The sequence below is a fragment of the Octopus sinensis genome, linkage group LG4 (assembly GCF_006345805.1).
Source record: "Octopus sinensis linkage group LG4, ASM634580v1, whole genome shotgun sequence".
NCBI lineage: Eukaryota > Metazoa > Mollusca > Cephalopoda > Octopoda > Octopodidae > Octopus > Octopus sinensis.
This window is the reverse complement of record NC_043000.1, coordinates 3,166,891-3,183,459: the sequence shown is the minus strand read 5'-3', so window position 1 is coordinate 3,183,459 and position 16,569 is coordinate 3,166,891. Positions and strand designations below refer to the sequence as shown.

Genomic DNA, 16,569 nt, shown 5'->3' with positions numbered 1-16,569 from the left:
TATGTGCCACCGACACAGGTGTCAGACGAGGCTGGCAAACGGCCACGCTCGGATGGTGTTTTTTATGTGCCACCGACATAGGTGCCAGACGAGGCTGGCAGACGGCCACGCTCGGATGGTGTTTTTATGTGCCACCGACACAGGTGCCAGATGAGGCTGGCAAACGGCCATGATCGGATGGTGCTTGTTACGTGCCCACAGCACGGAGGCCAGTCGATGCGGTACTGGCTACGGCCACGTTCGGATGGTTTTCTTGTGTGCCACGTACCACAAAGATACAAATTCCATTGATGTTCATCTATTTTGATTTGTTTTGATTTTCACTTGCCTCAACAGGTCTTCACAAGTGTCACAAGAAGGAAGGTATGCACAGGTGGACTGACTACGTCCCAGGTAGGGGCCATGGGTTATGGCCTGACTAGTCTTGCCGGGTCTTCGGATGGTGTTTTTATGTGCCACCGACACAGGTGCTAGATGAGCCTGGCGAACGGCCACGATCGGATGGTGTTTGTCATGTGCCCACCGCACTGACTACAGCACTAATGGATTTCTTGTGTGCCACAGGCACTGGTACCACAAGATACAAATTCCATTGATGTTCATCTATTTTGTCTATTTTGATTTGATTTGATTTTCACTTGCCTCAACCGGTCTTCACAAGTGTCACAAGAAGGAAGGTATGCACAGGTGGACTGACTAGTCTTGCCGGGTCTTCGGAAGGTGTTTTTATGTGCCACCGACACAGGTGCCAGATGAGGCTGGCGAACGGCCATGATCGGATGGTGTTTGTTACGTGCCCACAGCACGGAGGCCGGTCGATGCGGAACTGGCTACGGCCACAATTGGGTGGTTCTCTTGTGTGCCACCGGCACTGGTACCACAAAGTGTGTGCCACCGGCACTGGTACCACAAAGATACAGATTCCATTGATGTTCATCTATTTTGATTTGTTTTGATTTTGATTTTCACTTGCCTCAACAGGTCTTCCCAAGTGTCACAAGAAGGAAGATATATATATATATATATATATATATATATATACACACACATATATATACACACACATATATATACACACACATATATATACACACACACACACATATATGGATTCAAGTAATCCGGTAGTACTTAAAAAAGTTCCTTAAAGTGTCATTTTACAAAACATAGAATATATAGTACAATACAACAATTAGCCAGAGATGACCAACGTCCTCTCAACAATTAGCCAGAGATGATTTTTAGAAATGAGAATATCTGAAATAAACTCGACTGTTCTCACAAATGAGAATACTAAAAATGAACCTGACAGCTCTCAAGAAAACTAAGTAAGAAAACAGGAAAAATAATCCCAAATCTTTGTCTGGTACCAGATCAATCCCAAAATCTAATCTGTCATGGGGCCAAACATCCCTGAAAGTTTCATCTGAATCCATCCAGCGGTTCTTGAGATATCTTGTCCATGGGACAAACAAACAAACTGAACTGAAAACAATACCTCTGCCTTAGTGAAGGCAGAGGTAATAATAATAATAATAATAATAATAATAATAATATATAATAATAATAATGATGATGATGATGATAATAATAATAATAATAATAATAATTAATAATAATAATAATAATAATAATAATAATAATAATGATGATGATGATGATAATATAATAATGATGATAATAATAATAATGATGATAATAATAATAATAATAATAATAATAATAAATAATAATAATAATAATAATAATAATATTGATTTCTACTGGAGGCAAAGGCTAAATTTATGGTAAGAAATAAAATTGATTATTTCAACTACAGGATTTGACTGATTTGCATTTCATTGAATTTGGAGATTGTAAAAGACACAGTCAGTCTCAGTGAAAAATTTGAACTGAAAACATGAAGAAATGCAATATCACAAAATAAATAAGTTTGGGTTTAGCTAATTATCTAACAATCTACTTATTTATATACTTTGGTTGAACCGTTGTTATACATCATTGTTTTAAATAGTAAGTACATGTGTAATGGTTTATATATGAAGAGAATATAAAAGCAAACACATTAACAGAGTTTTGAATTAGTTATTGATAGTAGATCAGAGTGTAGGAAGTTAGTGGGTAAAAGCAGACAAAGTGCTGAGATGCCAGAGATCAAATGTATTTTCCTTCTGTAGGGATTACTGAGAAGACACTGTTGCTTTGATAAGATGTACTTTTGATAAGTACATCTCTTGCTTCTTTTTAGAAGTTGGTGATAAAAAGCTTTGATTAACAGAGTTGCCTCAAAGATAAGAGTAAAATTTACTTGAGATTTGATTTTTGTATTTCCATATGGAAACAAAGAGAAATTCTACTTGAAGGATTAATATACACATATAAATGAAAGTTTAAGGCTGTATCCAATATACTTCAAAGGAAAACATTTTAGCAAAATCTTCTCTGAAGTTTGAAAAATGTTTATTGGGTGAATATGTTGGCATGAAAGGAAGGAATTTAAAGGAGAAATGTAGAAATGGAATTGGAAACTTGCCATGTCTTGTAAGAACTTCTGTCAGACTAAGGAAAGACATTGACACAATCAAATTGGTAAACCAGTTAGTAAAAGTGCCTGCTGCATTGCCAGTACTTCGTGCCCACAATGGGTAGATCTCAGAATTAATGGTCCATGGCATAGGACCCATTCCTGCAATATCAGAAAGCAATATAATTTTCAGCATTTATTCATATTAAAAGATTTCTTACCAGTCTTATATGTTAGAACCTAAACTTGTTTCAATTGTAAAACCAGAAAAAATATTCAGAAATCAAGGCAGCTCTAATGCTTTATTACTTAGTAACAGAGCTGCCACTCAGAGTTGAGTGCAGCTCTCTAACCACTTTCACTTTACTATCCCCAAACTAGACTGTCACTCAATGTTGAGTGTTAATATCATAGTTCATATGCAGTATCATTTAGGATTACTTAGAGCAAATTCTTGTATGAGATATCCATTATATATTACTGTGTTGGCAACACAGTTATATACGAGTGAGTGCAATAAAGTTGCTGGCATTAAGGGTATCGCAAAAGGCCTGGCTGAGGCCCAACCTTTCCAGTTCTTTTACAGGGCTTAGAGAAACTGAAAGATCACTGCAGTGTGTGAATCTGAGAGGGGAATATGTTGAATAAAATCATAATTAACCGATCCTCCTGTATTTTCTTTGACCCAAAGCCAGGAACTTTTCAGCCCCAACCCCTTCATATAACTGATGGCTTATAATGTTACTCACCTGAAATCTTTGGTACCTTCTTATTTGAGGTCTTTAATATCATCTCCAACTGTGATCTATTCTTATTTCTTTACTGCCCACAAGGGGCTACACACAGAGGGGACAAACAAGGACAGACAAAGGGATTAAGTCAATTATATTGACCCCAGCGCATAAATGGTACTTACTTAATCAACCCCGAAAGGATGAAAGGCAAAGTCGACCTCGGCAGAATTTGAACTCAGAACGTAAAGACAGAGGAAATACCTATTTCTTTACTACCCACAAGGGGCTAAACACAGGGAGGACAAACAAGGACAGACAAACGGATTAAGTCGATTATATTGACCCCAGCACATAAATGGTACTTATTTAATCAACCCCGAAAGGATGAAAGGCAAAGTTGACCTTGGCAGAATTTGAACTCAGAACGTAAAGACAGACGAAATACCGCTAAGCATTTCGCCCAGCGTGTTAACGTTTCTGCCAGCTTGCCGCCTTGTTCTATTCTATCCTATGAGATCTGTGATCTGTTCTATCCTATGAGATCTGTGCTAATGTATACCTGAGATCATTATTATCCCCTTATAAGAAGTCTGTATTATTATCACACAAATTTACCAGTAAATGTTTAATAATGTAATAAAACAACACACCACTACAGTACTACAACCAACACACTTCCACACAACTACAGCAACACAATACTACTGCAGCCAACATTACTACAGTCAACATAAGAGACTGCCACACTACCACAGACTCACTTCTACAACAGACTTAACACACCACTATAATACTGCTACCAACACACCACTACACTATGTTACTAACCGGTACTCCATCAGTTAAGGCGGCGAGCTGGCAGAAACGTTAGCACGCCGGGCGAAATTTCGTCACCGCTACGTTCTGAGTTCAAATTCCGCCGAGGCCGACTTTGCCTTTCATCCTTTCAGGGTCGATAAATTAAGTACCAGTTACGCACTGGGATCGATGTAATCGACCTAATCCATTTGTCGGTCCTTGTTTGTCTCCTCTGTGTTTAGCCCCTTGTGGGTAGTAAAGAAATAGGTACTCCATCAATTACAATGACAAGGGTTCCTCTTAATCCGATCAATGGAACAGCTTGCTTGTGAGATTAACATGTAAGTGGCTGAGTACTCCACAGACATATTTATTCTTAATGTATTTCCCAAGGAGACTCAGCATGACACATTATGTGACAAGGCTGGCCCTTTTAAATTACAGGTGTAACACATTTTTGCCAGCTGAGTGAACTGGAGCAAAGTGAAACGAAGTGTCTTGCTCAAGGACACAACATGTCACCAGGAATCGAACTCACGGCCTTATTATAGTGAGTCAAATAACCACTAAGCCATGTGCCTTCACACAGCTAATGCAATACACCACAACACTATCACACCAACACATCCCATCCATACTACAGCCAATTCAATGCACCACTTACTACAGCCAATACATCACTACACAATTGTGGAGACACATGGCCTAGTGGTTAGAGCAGTGGACTCGCGGTCGAGGGATTGCGGGTTCGAATCTCAGACCGGACGATGTGTGTGTTTATGAGCAAAACACCTAAGCTCCACGCGGCTCCGGCAGAAGGTAATGGCGAAACTTCTGCTGACTCTTTCACCACAACTTTCACTCTTTCCTCCTGCATCTTGCAGCTCACCTGCGATGGACCGGCGTCCCGTCCAGGTGGGGAACCTATACACCAAGGAAACCAGGAAACTGGCCCTTATGAGCCAGGCATGGCTCGAGAAGGAACAAACAACACACAATTGCAGCTAACATAGCACACCACAACACTACTACATCCCCCACACAACTATGCTAACATAACCACTGCACCACTACACAACACAGTAGATTGCTACTTTAGAAGCAAGCACAATGGAAAGTAATACAAGCTAGTCAAAGAGTGGTACCATACCTGGAGCAAAGAAAACAAGATAAAGAACTAATCCAACCATGGGCATCCAGGCATATGGTGTAGGACAGTAGTCATAAGCCCAGGTAAGTTTCCCAGGTAAGTAGGTAGAATTGCAGCGGCCTTTGGTTGATAACCAAGGGTTATCATAATCTGCTGGTAAACAGGAGCTATTGACTGAACCTCGGAAAGTATCCATGTAGCAATAACCACAGTATAAGTCACGCATGCACTGGTTACAGTTTCTGCAAAAAAAAAAAGCATTTGAAATATATACGTTTAGTTATACACATATACATATCTTTACACAACACACACACACATACATACAGGAAGTGTGTGTGTGGTGTGTGTGAGAGGGAGAGAGAGATGCTCAAAACTTGACCATAACTTGCAAGCAAGTATAAATGACAACTTTGTAAAATTGCTTATTGCGTAAAGTACTGTCTGTCTGAGGTCCTTGTTGTGACTTGACAAACAGTGCAAACCCCCTGTAGACACAACATCTATCAACAACCTCACGATATTGCATACTGTGCGATGTCTTTAATTATAATACTAATAATAATAATAATAATAAAAATGCCAATTCTGCAATGACATGATTGAAACAGTGGACCACCTAATCTCTGGATGTAAAGTCTTAGCACCAGTGGAGTATAAATTAAGACATGACAGAGTTGGCCAATATCTACACTGGCTAATAAGTCGGCATTACAATATCAAAACTGCCGACAAGTGGTATAATCACCACCCTGAGGCTGTAACTGAAGGAGAAAATGTAACCATTCTGTGGGACTTTCCAGTACATACAGACCGAACCATCAAAGCCAATAAACCAGATATTGTTGTGAAAGACCAAAACAATAAAGTTTGCTTATTGATCGACATAAGCATCCCCTGTGATCATAATATCTCAGCGAAAGAGTTTGACAAGCTCAGAAAATATAAAGACCTGCTCATTGAAATTGAGAAAATGTGGCATCTCAAGGTGGTTACAATACCAGTGATCGTAGGAGCACTAGGAATGATCAAGAAGGGAACCGAAAATTATATGAGAATGATCCCTGGCTTACCATCCCTGCAAGAAGTGCAAAAGATTGTCTTAACTGGTACATCACACGTATTGAGAAGAGCATTGTCGATGTGAGAACTGTTGCTGCTCATGTATTTTAATTTAACTTAAAAAAAAAAAAATAAATTAAAAAATGAACGAACTATTGAGTTTGGTTTAATGGCCTACCAATGTATACTATGAATTTCTTTGCCCTAGGAGTCAGGAAGACACTCGGCAAGAAATGGAAGCAAATTTGAAAGAAGAAAAAAAAAGTAATAATAATAATAATAAAATTGTACTACTTGGCACTGCACATATCCTATGCAAAACACTTTCAATACATAACCATCAGAGCATCACAACAAATCACAGCACATACCCAAGGTACACAGTGCTGCACTCGGTAGTGAAGTGAAAGCACGCTATAAAAATAAAACTACTGAATAATAATAATAACAGTAATAATAATGATAATGATAATGATAATGATAATGATAATAATAATAATAATAATAATAATAATAATAATAATGGTGTTGATGCTTAACATCATAATGATGATGATCAGAAAGACAGTAAGAAGATGACATTGATCAGAAAGTACTTACTTGTGTGCAGCGCAAGAGGTTTCCACTGCTACAGGTTCAACAAAATTAACGGCTGGAGTGTTTTCAGAAGAAAGATAGAAACCAACAGCCAGCCATGCTAAACTGATCACAGCACCTGAAAAAGATTATTAGCGAGTGAGTTGTGCTGGCATTTTGGCAATACATTAATGGTTTTATTGTTCACTAACAGTATCGCCCGGCGTTGCTCGGGTTTGTAAGGGAAGTAACTATATAAGCATTTTTAGAGAGTTATAGCCAAAAAATAGCAAAAGAAAATGCATTAAAAATGGAAAAAAAATGATGGTAATTTTTTTTTAAATCGTTGATTCATCGTACACATTTTTAGAGAGTTACTTCCCTTATATAATAGCGAAAAAATGCATTAAAATGGAAAAAATTGATGGCAATTTTTTTTTTAAATCGTAGACTCATCGTAGATGCGTGCTAATACCCAGAAGGGCTCGATATGAATCACGACTATAATGTGGGAGTAGTTAGGAATCTAAATCGTAGGAGACAGACACACAACTTCACTTTTATATATAAAGATTATGTTATAAAATATGCCATTAGATAAATTTGGTCGTGACTCTGCACAAGTGAAATGCAATAATTTTTCGAGTTTCACTAAGTTATGTTAATCTAAATATATATAAAGATTATTATTAGGAAACAATGTTAGTTCTGGCAATCTGTGGATTATATTTACTCTGTCAAATATTAGGGGATCCATGTTAACACAGTATATGAATGGTATTCTCTGACAAATATTCAGTACGAGGTGATATCAAAAAGTTCCCAGACTAGTTCTGTGCTAACGGATGGCAGTACAGAGTTGCATGTGCAGTGAGAGCTAGCAGCGACATTCATGAGGCAGTGTATCAAGTGACATCACTATGTTTACTTTGGAAGTTACTCTTTTATTAGTTTCAGTAATTTGACTGTGGCCATGTTGGAGCACTGCCTTTTTTTTTTTTAGTCGAACAAATCGACCCCAGGACTTATTCTTTGTAAGCCTACTTCTTAGTCTAACAGTCTCTTTTGCTGAACCGCTAAGTTACGGGGATGTAAACACACCAGCATCGGTTGTCATGCGATGTTGAGGAGGACAAACACAAACACACAAACGTATACACATACACACACATATATACATATATACGACAGGCTTCTTTCAGTTTCCGTCTACCAAATCCACTCACAAGGCTTTGGTCGGCCCGAGGCTATAGTAGAAGACACTTGCCCAAGATGCCACGCAGTGGGACTGAACCCAGAACCATGTGGTTGGTAAGCAAGCTATTTACCACACAGCCACTTCTACGCCTGAGTTGTGAAATTTTTTTTTTTGTGATCACGTGTATGCTGCAGTTTGTAATTCTGTCACAGACAGAAACAAATTCAATGTGAAACTTCACCTTAAACTTGGGCAGTCTGCTAGAGATATTGAGCATGTTTCAGCAGGCTTATGGCAATGAGTCAATGAGTCATACACAATGTTTTGAGTGGCACAGGTAGTTCAAAAGCAGAAGAATGTCTCTTGAAAATGATAAGCAATCTGGAAGACCTGCCATGAGCATCACCCCTGGAAATGTGAAGAAAATTCATCAGGTTGTGCATGAGAATTGTCAGAGGACAATCAACAATGTCTTGAAGCATTTCAGGGTGGACATTTAGTAAAAATGACCAGATCTGTGGAGTGTGAAGAATTGGATTCTTCACAATGACAATGTATCCTGCCAATGAGATCTCCTCATTTGCGAGTTTCTTGCCAAAAACAACATGGTATCATTATTTACATTCGACGGATATTTGTCCTCATCTTGTTTGTTGTTAACACAATGTTTCAGCTGATATACCCTCCAGCCTTCATCAGGTGTCTTGGGGAAATTTCAAACCTGGGTTCTCAATTTTTCAATGTTATTATTATTGTTATTGTTGTTGTTCAGGTCACTGCTTGGAATTGAACTCGGAATCTTGCAGTTAAGAGCACGGGCTACTAACCTCAAGATTCCAAGTTTGATTCCAAGCAATGACCTGAACAATAACAATAACGATAATAATAATAATAATAATGATAATAATAATAATAATAATAATAATAATAATAGCAATAATCAAAAAATACCTTAGGAATGAGGACCCAGATTCGAAATTTCCCCAAGACACCTGAAGAAGGCTGGAGGGTATATCACCTGAAACGTTGTGGTAATGACGAGGACAAATATCCATCAAATGTAAATAATGTACATAATTCCTCATCTCTTAAATATAGAACTCTAACATGGTATCACTTCTGTACCTGCCCTGTTCACCAGATTTAACACCTGTGGACTTCTATCTCTTTCTCAAGATGAAAATGCAGCTCAAACATCACTGTTTTAACACTTGTTGAGATCCAGAATCGTTTAACGTCCGCTTTCCATGCTAGCATGGGTTGGACGGTTCAACTGGGGTCTGGCAAGCCAGAAGGCTGCACCAGGCCAGTCAGATCTGGCAGTGTTTCTACAGCTGGATGCCCTTCCTAACGCCAACCACTCCGAGAGTGTAGTGGGTGATTTTATGTGCCACCGACACAGGTGCCAGACGAGGCTGGCAGACGGCCACGCTTGGATGGTGTTTTTTATGTGCCACCGACACAGGTGCCAGACGAGGCTGGCAGTCCTCAACTTGCTTATGGAAAACAACTTCCAGGGTGGATTCCAAAAGTAGCAGGAATGCTGGGACCAGTATTAAAATCTAGGTAAATAAATTACTTTTTATTAAACATAACTAGTCCTAAAACCTTTTGATACCATCTTGCATGTCAAAATTTACTCTGTCAAACATTCACTTAGTTGAGAATTTAATCTTATAAAATTTATTATGTATGATTTAGTCTTTCACACAATTGCTGACAAATGCACTTTCTCATTTACATTAAACATCTATTGTCAAAGTCAATCATTTAACAAATATATTGATTGTCAATCATTTATTGTCAAATATTTATCCCATCAAATATTTACTCTGACAAATATTTACTGTCATGCATATATATTTTCAATCAATTGCTCTAACAAACAATTTATTGTCAGATTCTTATGATGATGATGGCGATATTTGTTAATTTGTTAATAATTTACTATTGAACATTTCCTTTATGAAGCAATTACTATAAAAAAATTTACATTTATCAGTAGACAATTATTTCAAATATTGTCCTATCAAATATTTACTGTGAAACATCTACACAATTGAACATTTACTCTATTAAACATCAAGACTGTCCAACATCTCTGTCAAACATTTACCCTTCCACATATATACTGTCAAATAGTTACTGTCAAACATTTATTTCTTCAAATACATATATTGTTATATATTGTTAACCAAATTTTTATTCGTAAACTATTTCTTTTTGAACATTTTCTTTATCAAACACTAATAAAGAGCTACTAGTGAATATTTACTGCAAAGCAGTTACTGCATTAAACATTTATTGTTAAATATTTACTGTCAACAATTAATTATGTCAAATGTTTACTACTGACAATTTACTCTGTCAAACTCATACTGTCAAGCATTTACTATAAAATGTTCCTTGTCAAACAATTACTGTGGAACACTCAATCAAACATAGTCTATGTAACATTATTATATCAGTTTTTTTCAGGAAGCATAAGCAAACCAAAATTGATTTTACAGTTCTGACTTACTTCTCTTGCAGTTCACTAGAGAGAAGCACTGGTGTAGCTAGGGGACCCTGGGTGGCACTTTTAAAGGGAGTGGCACTTTTCATCCTGTTGTAGGCTATTACTGTAGGCAATAAATGTTTTTTGTGGGGTCCAGGGGCTGCAAACGGAAGGGCCGCCCTGGGCAGCACACTCTAGCTATGCTAGTAGAGAGAAGAGTCAACAAAATGAAGCATCCTCTTCCTTATTCTGACTCTCCTGACTCTTCTCTCTTGTCACCTCTCTCAACCTTTGATTTCTCTTTTTTACAACTCCTACACTGCCCCTCTCATAATTAATTTCTTTCTGACTCCCCACCCTTTCTCCTTACCACAAATATATCTTAGTAGCCATAATATATGATAAGCATGTATCCTATAATATGCTATTCTATAAATGTGATAAATTATTTTAAGTATTAACAATAACAGAGTGTGTCTCTTTGATCCAGGTATCTATTATTTCCATTTATGTTTTTATTACAATATTTGCTCCACTTCAAAAGAAACATTTTAATGTGTGCAGAGTTGTTCAACTGTGAAATAAAAGATGAAAAGGAGAAAAAAAATCAGCCTTCTTTTACTTCATTTTCAATTTAATTATCCAAGCAATGACCCTTTTGTATGTTCTTTTACAGAAAACCGAGAGTAAAGGGAAGTAGAGAAATATGCGGCAGACTCCAGCTGACTGAAGCTATTAAAGAGAACGAGTCGTTGAATGGTGTCTGTAAGTATGGAATCGAGTGAAATACAGAAAATTGCAATATTCTACAGAATATAAATTGGATGAAATTGATAGAGAAACACTGTGATACGATAAAATAAAATTGTATGTGAGGGTAAGTGTAGAAGGAAAGTAGGCAGATTGCAGCAAGTGACATAGAGTTTTATGCTCACTTATAGACATAAAGCAGCAGAGACAATCAGGTAAGATAGAAACTATTTCAGATTGCTATTCAGATTTGAAGTAGCTTTCATCAAGTATATTTTATCAGGAGAAAAATTAATTAGGCTTGGAAAGTGATTTTACTACGAGATAATCTTAAATTTATGAAATACAACAAAGAGAACAAGAGTAGGTGGTAGATGAAGGGAGAAATAAATCAATAAAAGAGCTATATAGAACCATTTTTACTTTATTTTAGAAGACGTTGGAAATAAAAAGACATTACTCTACAGATAACAAGTTAAAAGACGTTAGAATTGGTGAAAAATGTTGTATACAATTTGTTCTTTAGACATAATACTTCAGATTGTTTGGTACAACTTAGCATGTATTTGCCAAACAAAATCTATTTCCGGAAATTCTCTATAGAGATTAAATATGGTGTCTTGTTTAACAGTATGTAAGCTCTAAAGATATTGCAGTTTCTCAGACATAGTGATGAAATATCTAAAATAAAGTGCATAAAACAGAAATAAAATAGATCTAGCTTACATTTGCCAATTCCAGCTACAGTTCGTATAAGATGAATAATTGTGAATATAGCGAAAATCCATTCTAGCTATTGTTGGTACAATAAAAGCAATTATGTTCATAGTTGTTATATATATTGTATATACTATGAAATAACTGATTGTAGCTATAGTTGGTGCAGTCCAGTTTTAGCTGTCATAGGTACAAAATAGAAATTAAGGTTATAGGTATGCTATGCTATACATAACCAATAATGTATAGCAATAGAGTTATAATTAGAGTTAATGGTAGATATATCTTTAATCTTTAACTTGTTTCGGTCAATGAACTGTGGCCATGCTGGGGTACCATATTTAAGGGTTTGAATGGACAATTCAGCCCTAGTACTTATTGTATCAGTCTCTTTTGCCAAACTACTAAGTTATGGAGATGTATACAAGCCAATACCAATTGTGAAGCAGTGGTGACACACACACACAGAAGCTTCCTCACAGTTTTCTATTACCAAATTAACTGACAAGACATTGATCGGCCTGAGGTTATAGTAGAAGATACTTGCCCAAGGTGCCATGCAGGAGGACTGAACCTGAAACCACATGTTTGCAAAGCAAGCTTCTTAACCATACAGCCATCCCTAGACCAATATTTAGGAAAGATAAATTGAATGTTGTAACATTCATATCTTTCCAAAAGCCATAAGTAATAGATGTTGTTGTTGTTTAGCCCCAGGTCTACCTTTAGTGAGTATACCTAGGATGATCAAAAGCATAATAATCATTACCCTCTTGTCTTAAGATTGTAGAGTATAATCCGAAGGAAGACGAACTACTATTTCTTATTTCTTTATTGCCCACAAGGGGCTAAACATAGGGGGGACAAATAAGGACAGACAAACGTATTAAGTCAATTATATCAACCCCAGTGCGTAACTGGTACTTAATTTATCGACCCTGAAAAGATGAAAGGCAAAGTTGACCTCGGTGGAATTTGAACTCAGAACGTAATGGTAGACGAAATACCACTAAGCAATTCACCCGGTGTGCTAACGTTTCTGCCGGCTCGCTGCCTTCTAATGAACTACTATTTCTAGTAGGTTGAATGACAGTGTAAAGTTTCCCTCATTGGCTTATTAGTTATGGTGTAAGTGAAATGTTTCAGATTAAACTGGGAAATGAAACCACATGGTATCACTTTAAGCCAGAGGTGGCTGGTTCAATCCATGCAAGTCCAGTATAATGTTTAGGCTTATTGTTGTTCTATTAACTCACAACCATACCTGTGTCTAGTTGATACAGAATAACTATTTATATTTTCATTTTGTCAAGAAGGAAAGCAGTGCTCATGACCCTTTACAGAACCTCAGAGACTGGTGGAAAAGAGGGAAGGAGGAATCCGCAAATCAGAGGTCTGATCCAAATGCTTGTGCTAGACACAACTTCATTAAAGAACCTTGCCCACAAGCTGTAAAATAGGTTGATGGATTAAGTCAACCACCCGTGTAGGCCACAGTGGGATTTCAGTTCAACCATTCTATGAAGTATCTGGTTTGATGTTCTGCCAATCTGCCAATCTAATGCTCCAGGATGGTAGGTGTTCATCTTGAAAGGATGAAAAGCAGAGTTGATTTTAGTGGGATTTGAACTCAAAGCACAGAGATTCAAATCAAATCATCATCATCATCATCATCATCATCATCGTTTAACGTCCATTTTCCATGCCAGCATGGGCTGGACGGTTCGAGCGGGGTCTGGGAAGCCAGGAGGCTGCACCAGGCTCCAGTCTGATCTGGGAGTGTTTCTACAGCTGGATGCCCTTCCTAACGCCAACCACTCCGAGAGTGTAGTGGGTGCTTTTTACGTGCCACTGGCACAGGTGCCAGGGGAGGCTGGCAGCAGCCACGATCGGTTGGTGCTTTTTACGTGCCACCGGCACAGAAGCCAGTCAAGGCGGTGCTGGCATTGGCCACGTTTGGATGGTGCTTTTTACCTGCCACCAGTACAGGTATCACAACTACCATTTCCATTTGATATTTATTTTGATGTTGATGTACTTGACTCAATAGGTCTCCTCAAGCACAGCAGGTCACGTGCCACTGGCACAGAAGCCAGTCAAGGCGGTGCTGGCATCGGCCATCATATGGTATTTGAACTGACATTCTCATATCTGTGAATTCATGAAATCATGACTTTATTCAAAATTAAATAAACTGTAGCCAGCTGTGCCTATAGTTAATATTGAATAGTAACTATAGTTTATGTAGAATAACCAACTGTATAGTAAGTATGCGATAACCAACTGTGGCTATATTTAATATAGACTAATTGTCACCATAGTTAGTACACAACAACCAACTGTAACTATAGTTAATACAAAATAATCAATAGTGACTATAGTTAGTATAGAATAAACAACAGAAATGATAGTTAATACAGAAAAAACAATTGTAGCTATAGTTAGTACAGAATAATTAGTTATGAATATGAATTAGTTATGAGTATAAAATAACTAAATGGGATTATAATGTTATAAAATAACTAATATTAATTTCAATTAGTACGGAATGATTAAGTTAGAGTTAATAAAGTCTTAAATGGCTAACTAGAAATAATTGTGCAATGAAAAAAGAATGTTAGTTGAGGATTAATATTATTTTAGTATTTTAAGCAATTGCAGGTGGCAACTACCGGATTGTTTTCAGTCTTGTTCTGACCTCATCTATCCTCACACATATGCTGAAAAGGTGATGAATGACATGGTAAATAAATGTATAAAAATATATGTAAATATTTATAAGTATAAATATATAATGTATATAACAGTTTAAAAGTTTTGAATTAATTATTTAAAGCATCTTACGATCGTTTCACAGAAGAGTTGTCCCTATAATGAAATCTTATATTGATAAGCATTTATAGACAACACTTCTACTCTTCAGAGATATAAAATTTGAATTCTGTATAACATATCGAATGATAGTTTTTTTAAAACATTTGAAGTAAAATTATAAAATGGTGTTTGTTTGAAAGATAAATTAAAAATTAAAAATTACTACTTTTGATGAGAGTATTTAAATCCATATATACTTCCTTGGTTATTCTTCTGCAATAATCCATTATATTCATATGTAAAATCTGTTATATTATCTTGTATTCCAAATATAGTTCATATAGTTAAATAAATGTACATGGTTGTACACATATAGATATGTTTGTCGGAATAAAGCTAAGAAAGGTACAGCCTGATCAAATCTAACTAGAGACACCAAATGACAATAACTGCAACCTTAATAGACAAAATAATATTAACTTGCTTAATATATAGATCATTTAAAAATTAAACTTAAATCACTGCTTTTTTATTTGTAACTAGCAGTATCGTCCGGCGTTGCTCGGGTTTGTAAGGGAAATAACTATATAAGCATTTTTAGAGATGTAAAGTATAATAGCCATCTCAATATGGCTAACCACAAAGGGGGGGGGGGGTTACTGTAGCTTTTTACGTTCTCAGATTTAATAATAAATTTTTAGAGAGTTACTTCCCTTATATATGCCAAAAATGCATTAAAAATGGGAAAAATTGATGGTAAATTTTTTTTAAATTGTAGACTCATTGTAGACGCGCGCTAATACCCAGAAGGGCTCGATATGAATCACGACTATAAGATACCCAGTTTTGGTTACACTGCACCGCAAAATGTGGGAGTAGTTAGGAATCTAAATCATAGGAGACAGACAGCACACAACCTCACTTTTATATATAAAGATTAATTGTTTTGATGTTTTAAGAGGTAAAAGAAAAGTTATTCTTGCTGATTTTTTTTTATTTTGTGAAACATGCTTGTCAATTATGGTGGTGCAGCAATTCTCTTAAAACATGGACTTACCCAGCAAACTGCCGAGAGTTAGAGCTCTGCGCCCAATTTTTTCCACTAAGTACAAACCAACGAGAGTGAAGCAGAAGTTCACTGCTGCCGTCACTGCGGACAACCAAATGGCAGCTTCATCACTCTTCACACCAGACATACGGATAATTGTAGCACTGTAGTACCTGAAAATAAAAACATCAAATTGTGAGTGAACAAGGTTTTAGGAACTACAGCAGTGGCTCTGAACCAGGATCCACATAAGATTTTGTTGTTAGAATTCACACGCAATAAATTGCTTCCACTTCTACAATAAATATATAGATGCGCCCTTTTAAAGCCTAGCCAGGCTCATGGGCCCAGTTTCCCGGTTCCAATGGCGTATGTGTTCCCCAGCTAGATGGAATGCCAGTCCATTGCAGTGTTACTCATTTTTGCCAGCTGAGTGGACTGGAGCAACGTGAAATGAAGTGTTTTGCTCAAGAACACAATGCATCGCCCGGTCCAGGAATCGAAACCACAATCTTACAATCATGGTGCTGACACCCTAACCACTAAGTTACGTGCCTCCACTACTTCTACAATATACAAAATATTTAAAGATTTTTTAAATATATCATCATTTAACATTTAACATAGGCGCAGGAGTGGCTGTGTGGTAAGTAGCTTGCTAACCAACCACATGGTTCCGGGTTAAGTCCCACTGCGTGGCA

General features: G+C 37.0%; 1 protein-coding gene across 1 annotated transcript in view; it reads right to left on the bottom strand.

Moving 5' to 3' along the window:
• Positions 1-16,569, bottom strand: part of LOC115210856 (proton myo-inositol cotransporter-like) — a 291,536-nt gene that overhangs the window by 2,953 nt on the left and 272,014 nt on the right. Inside the window, exons 5-8 of the mRNA XM_029779612.2 lie at positions 15,878-16,041; positions 6,869-6,983; positions 5,207-5,448; positions 2,534-2,686 (exon numbers count right to left, since the gene is read on the bottom strand). Coding sequence (XP_029635472.1) covers positions 2,534-2,686; positions 5,207-5,448; positions 6,869-6,983; positions 15,878-16,041 — 674 coding nt within the window. The remainder of the gene's footprint in view (positions 1-2,533; positions 2,687-5,206; positions 5,449-6,868; positions 6,984-15,877; positions 16,042-16,569) is intronic.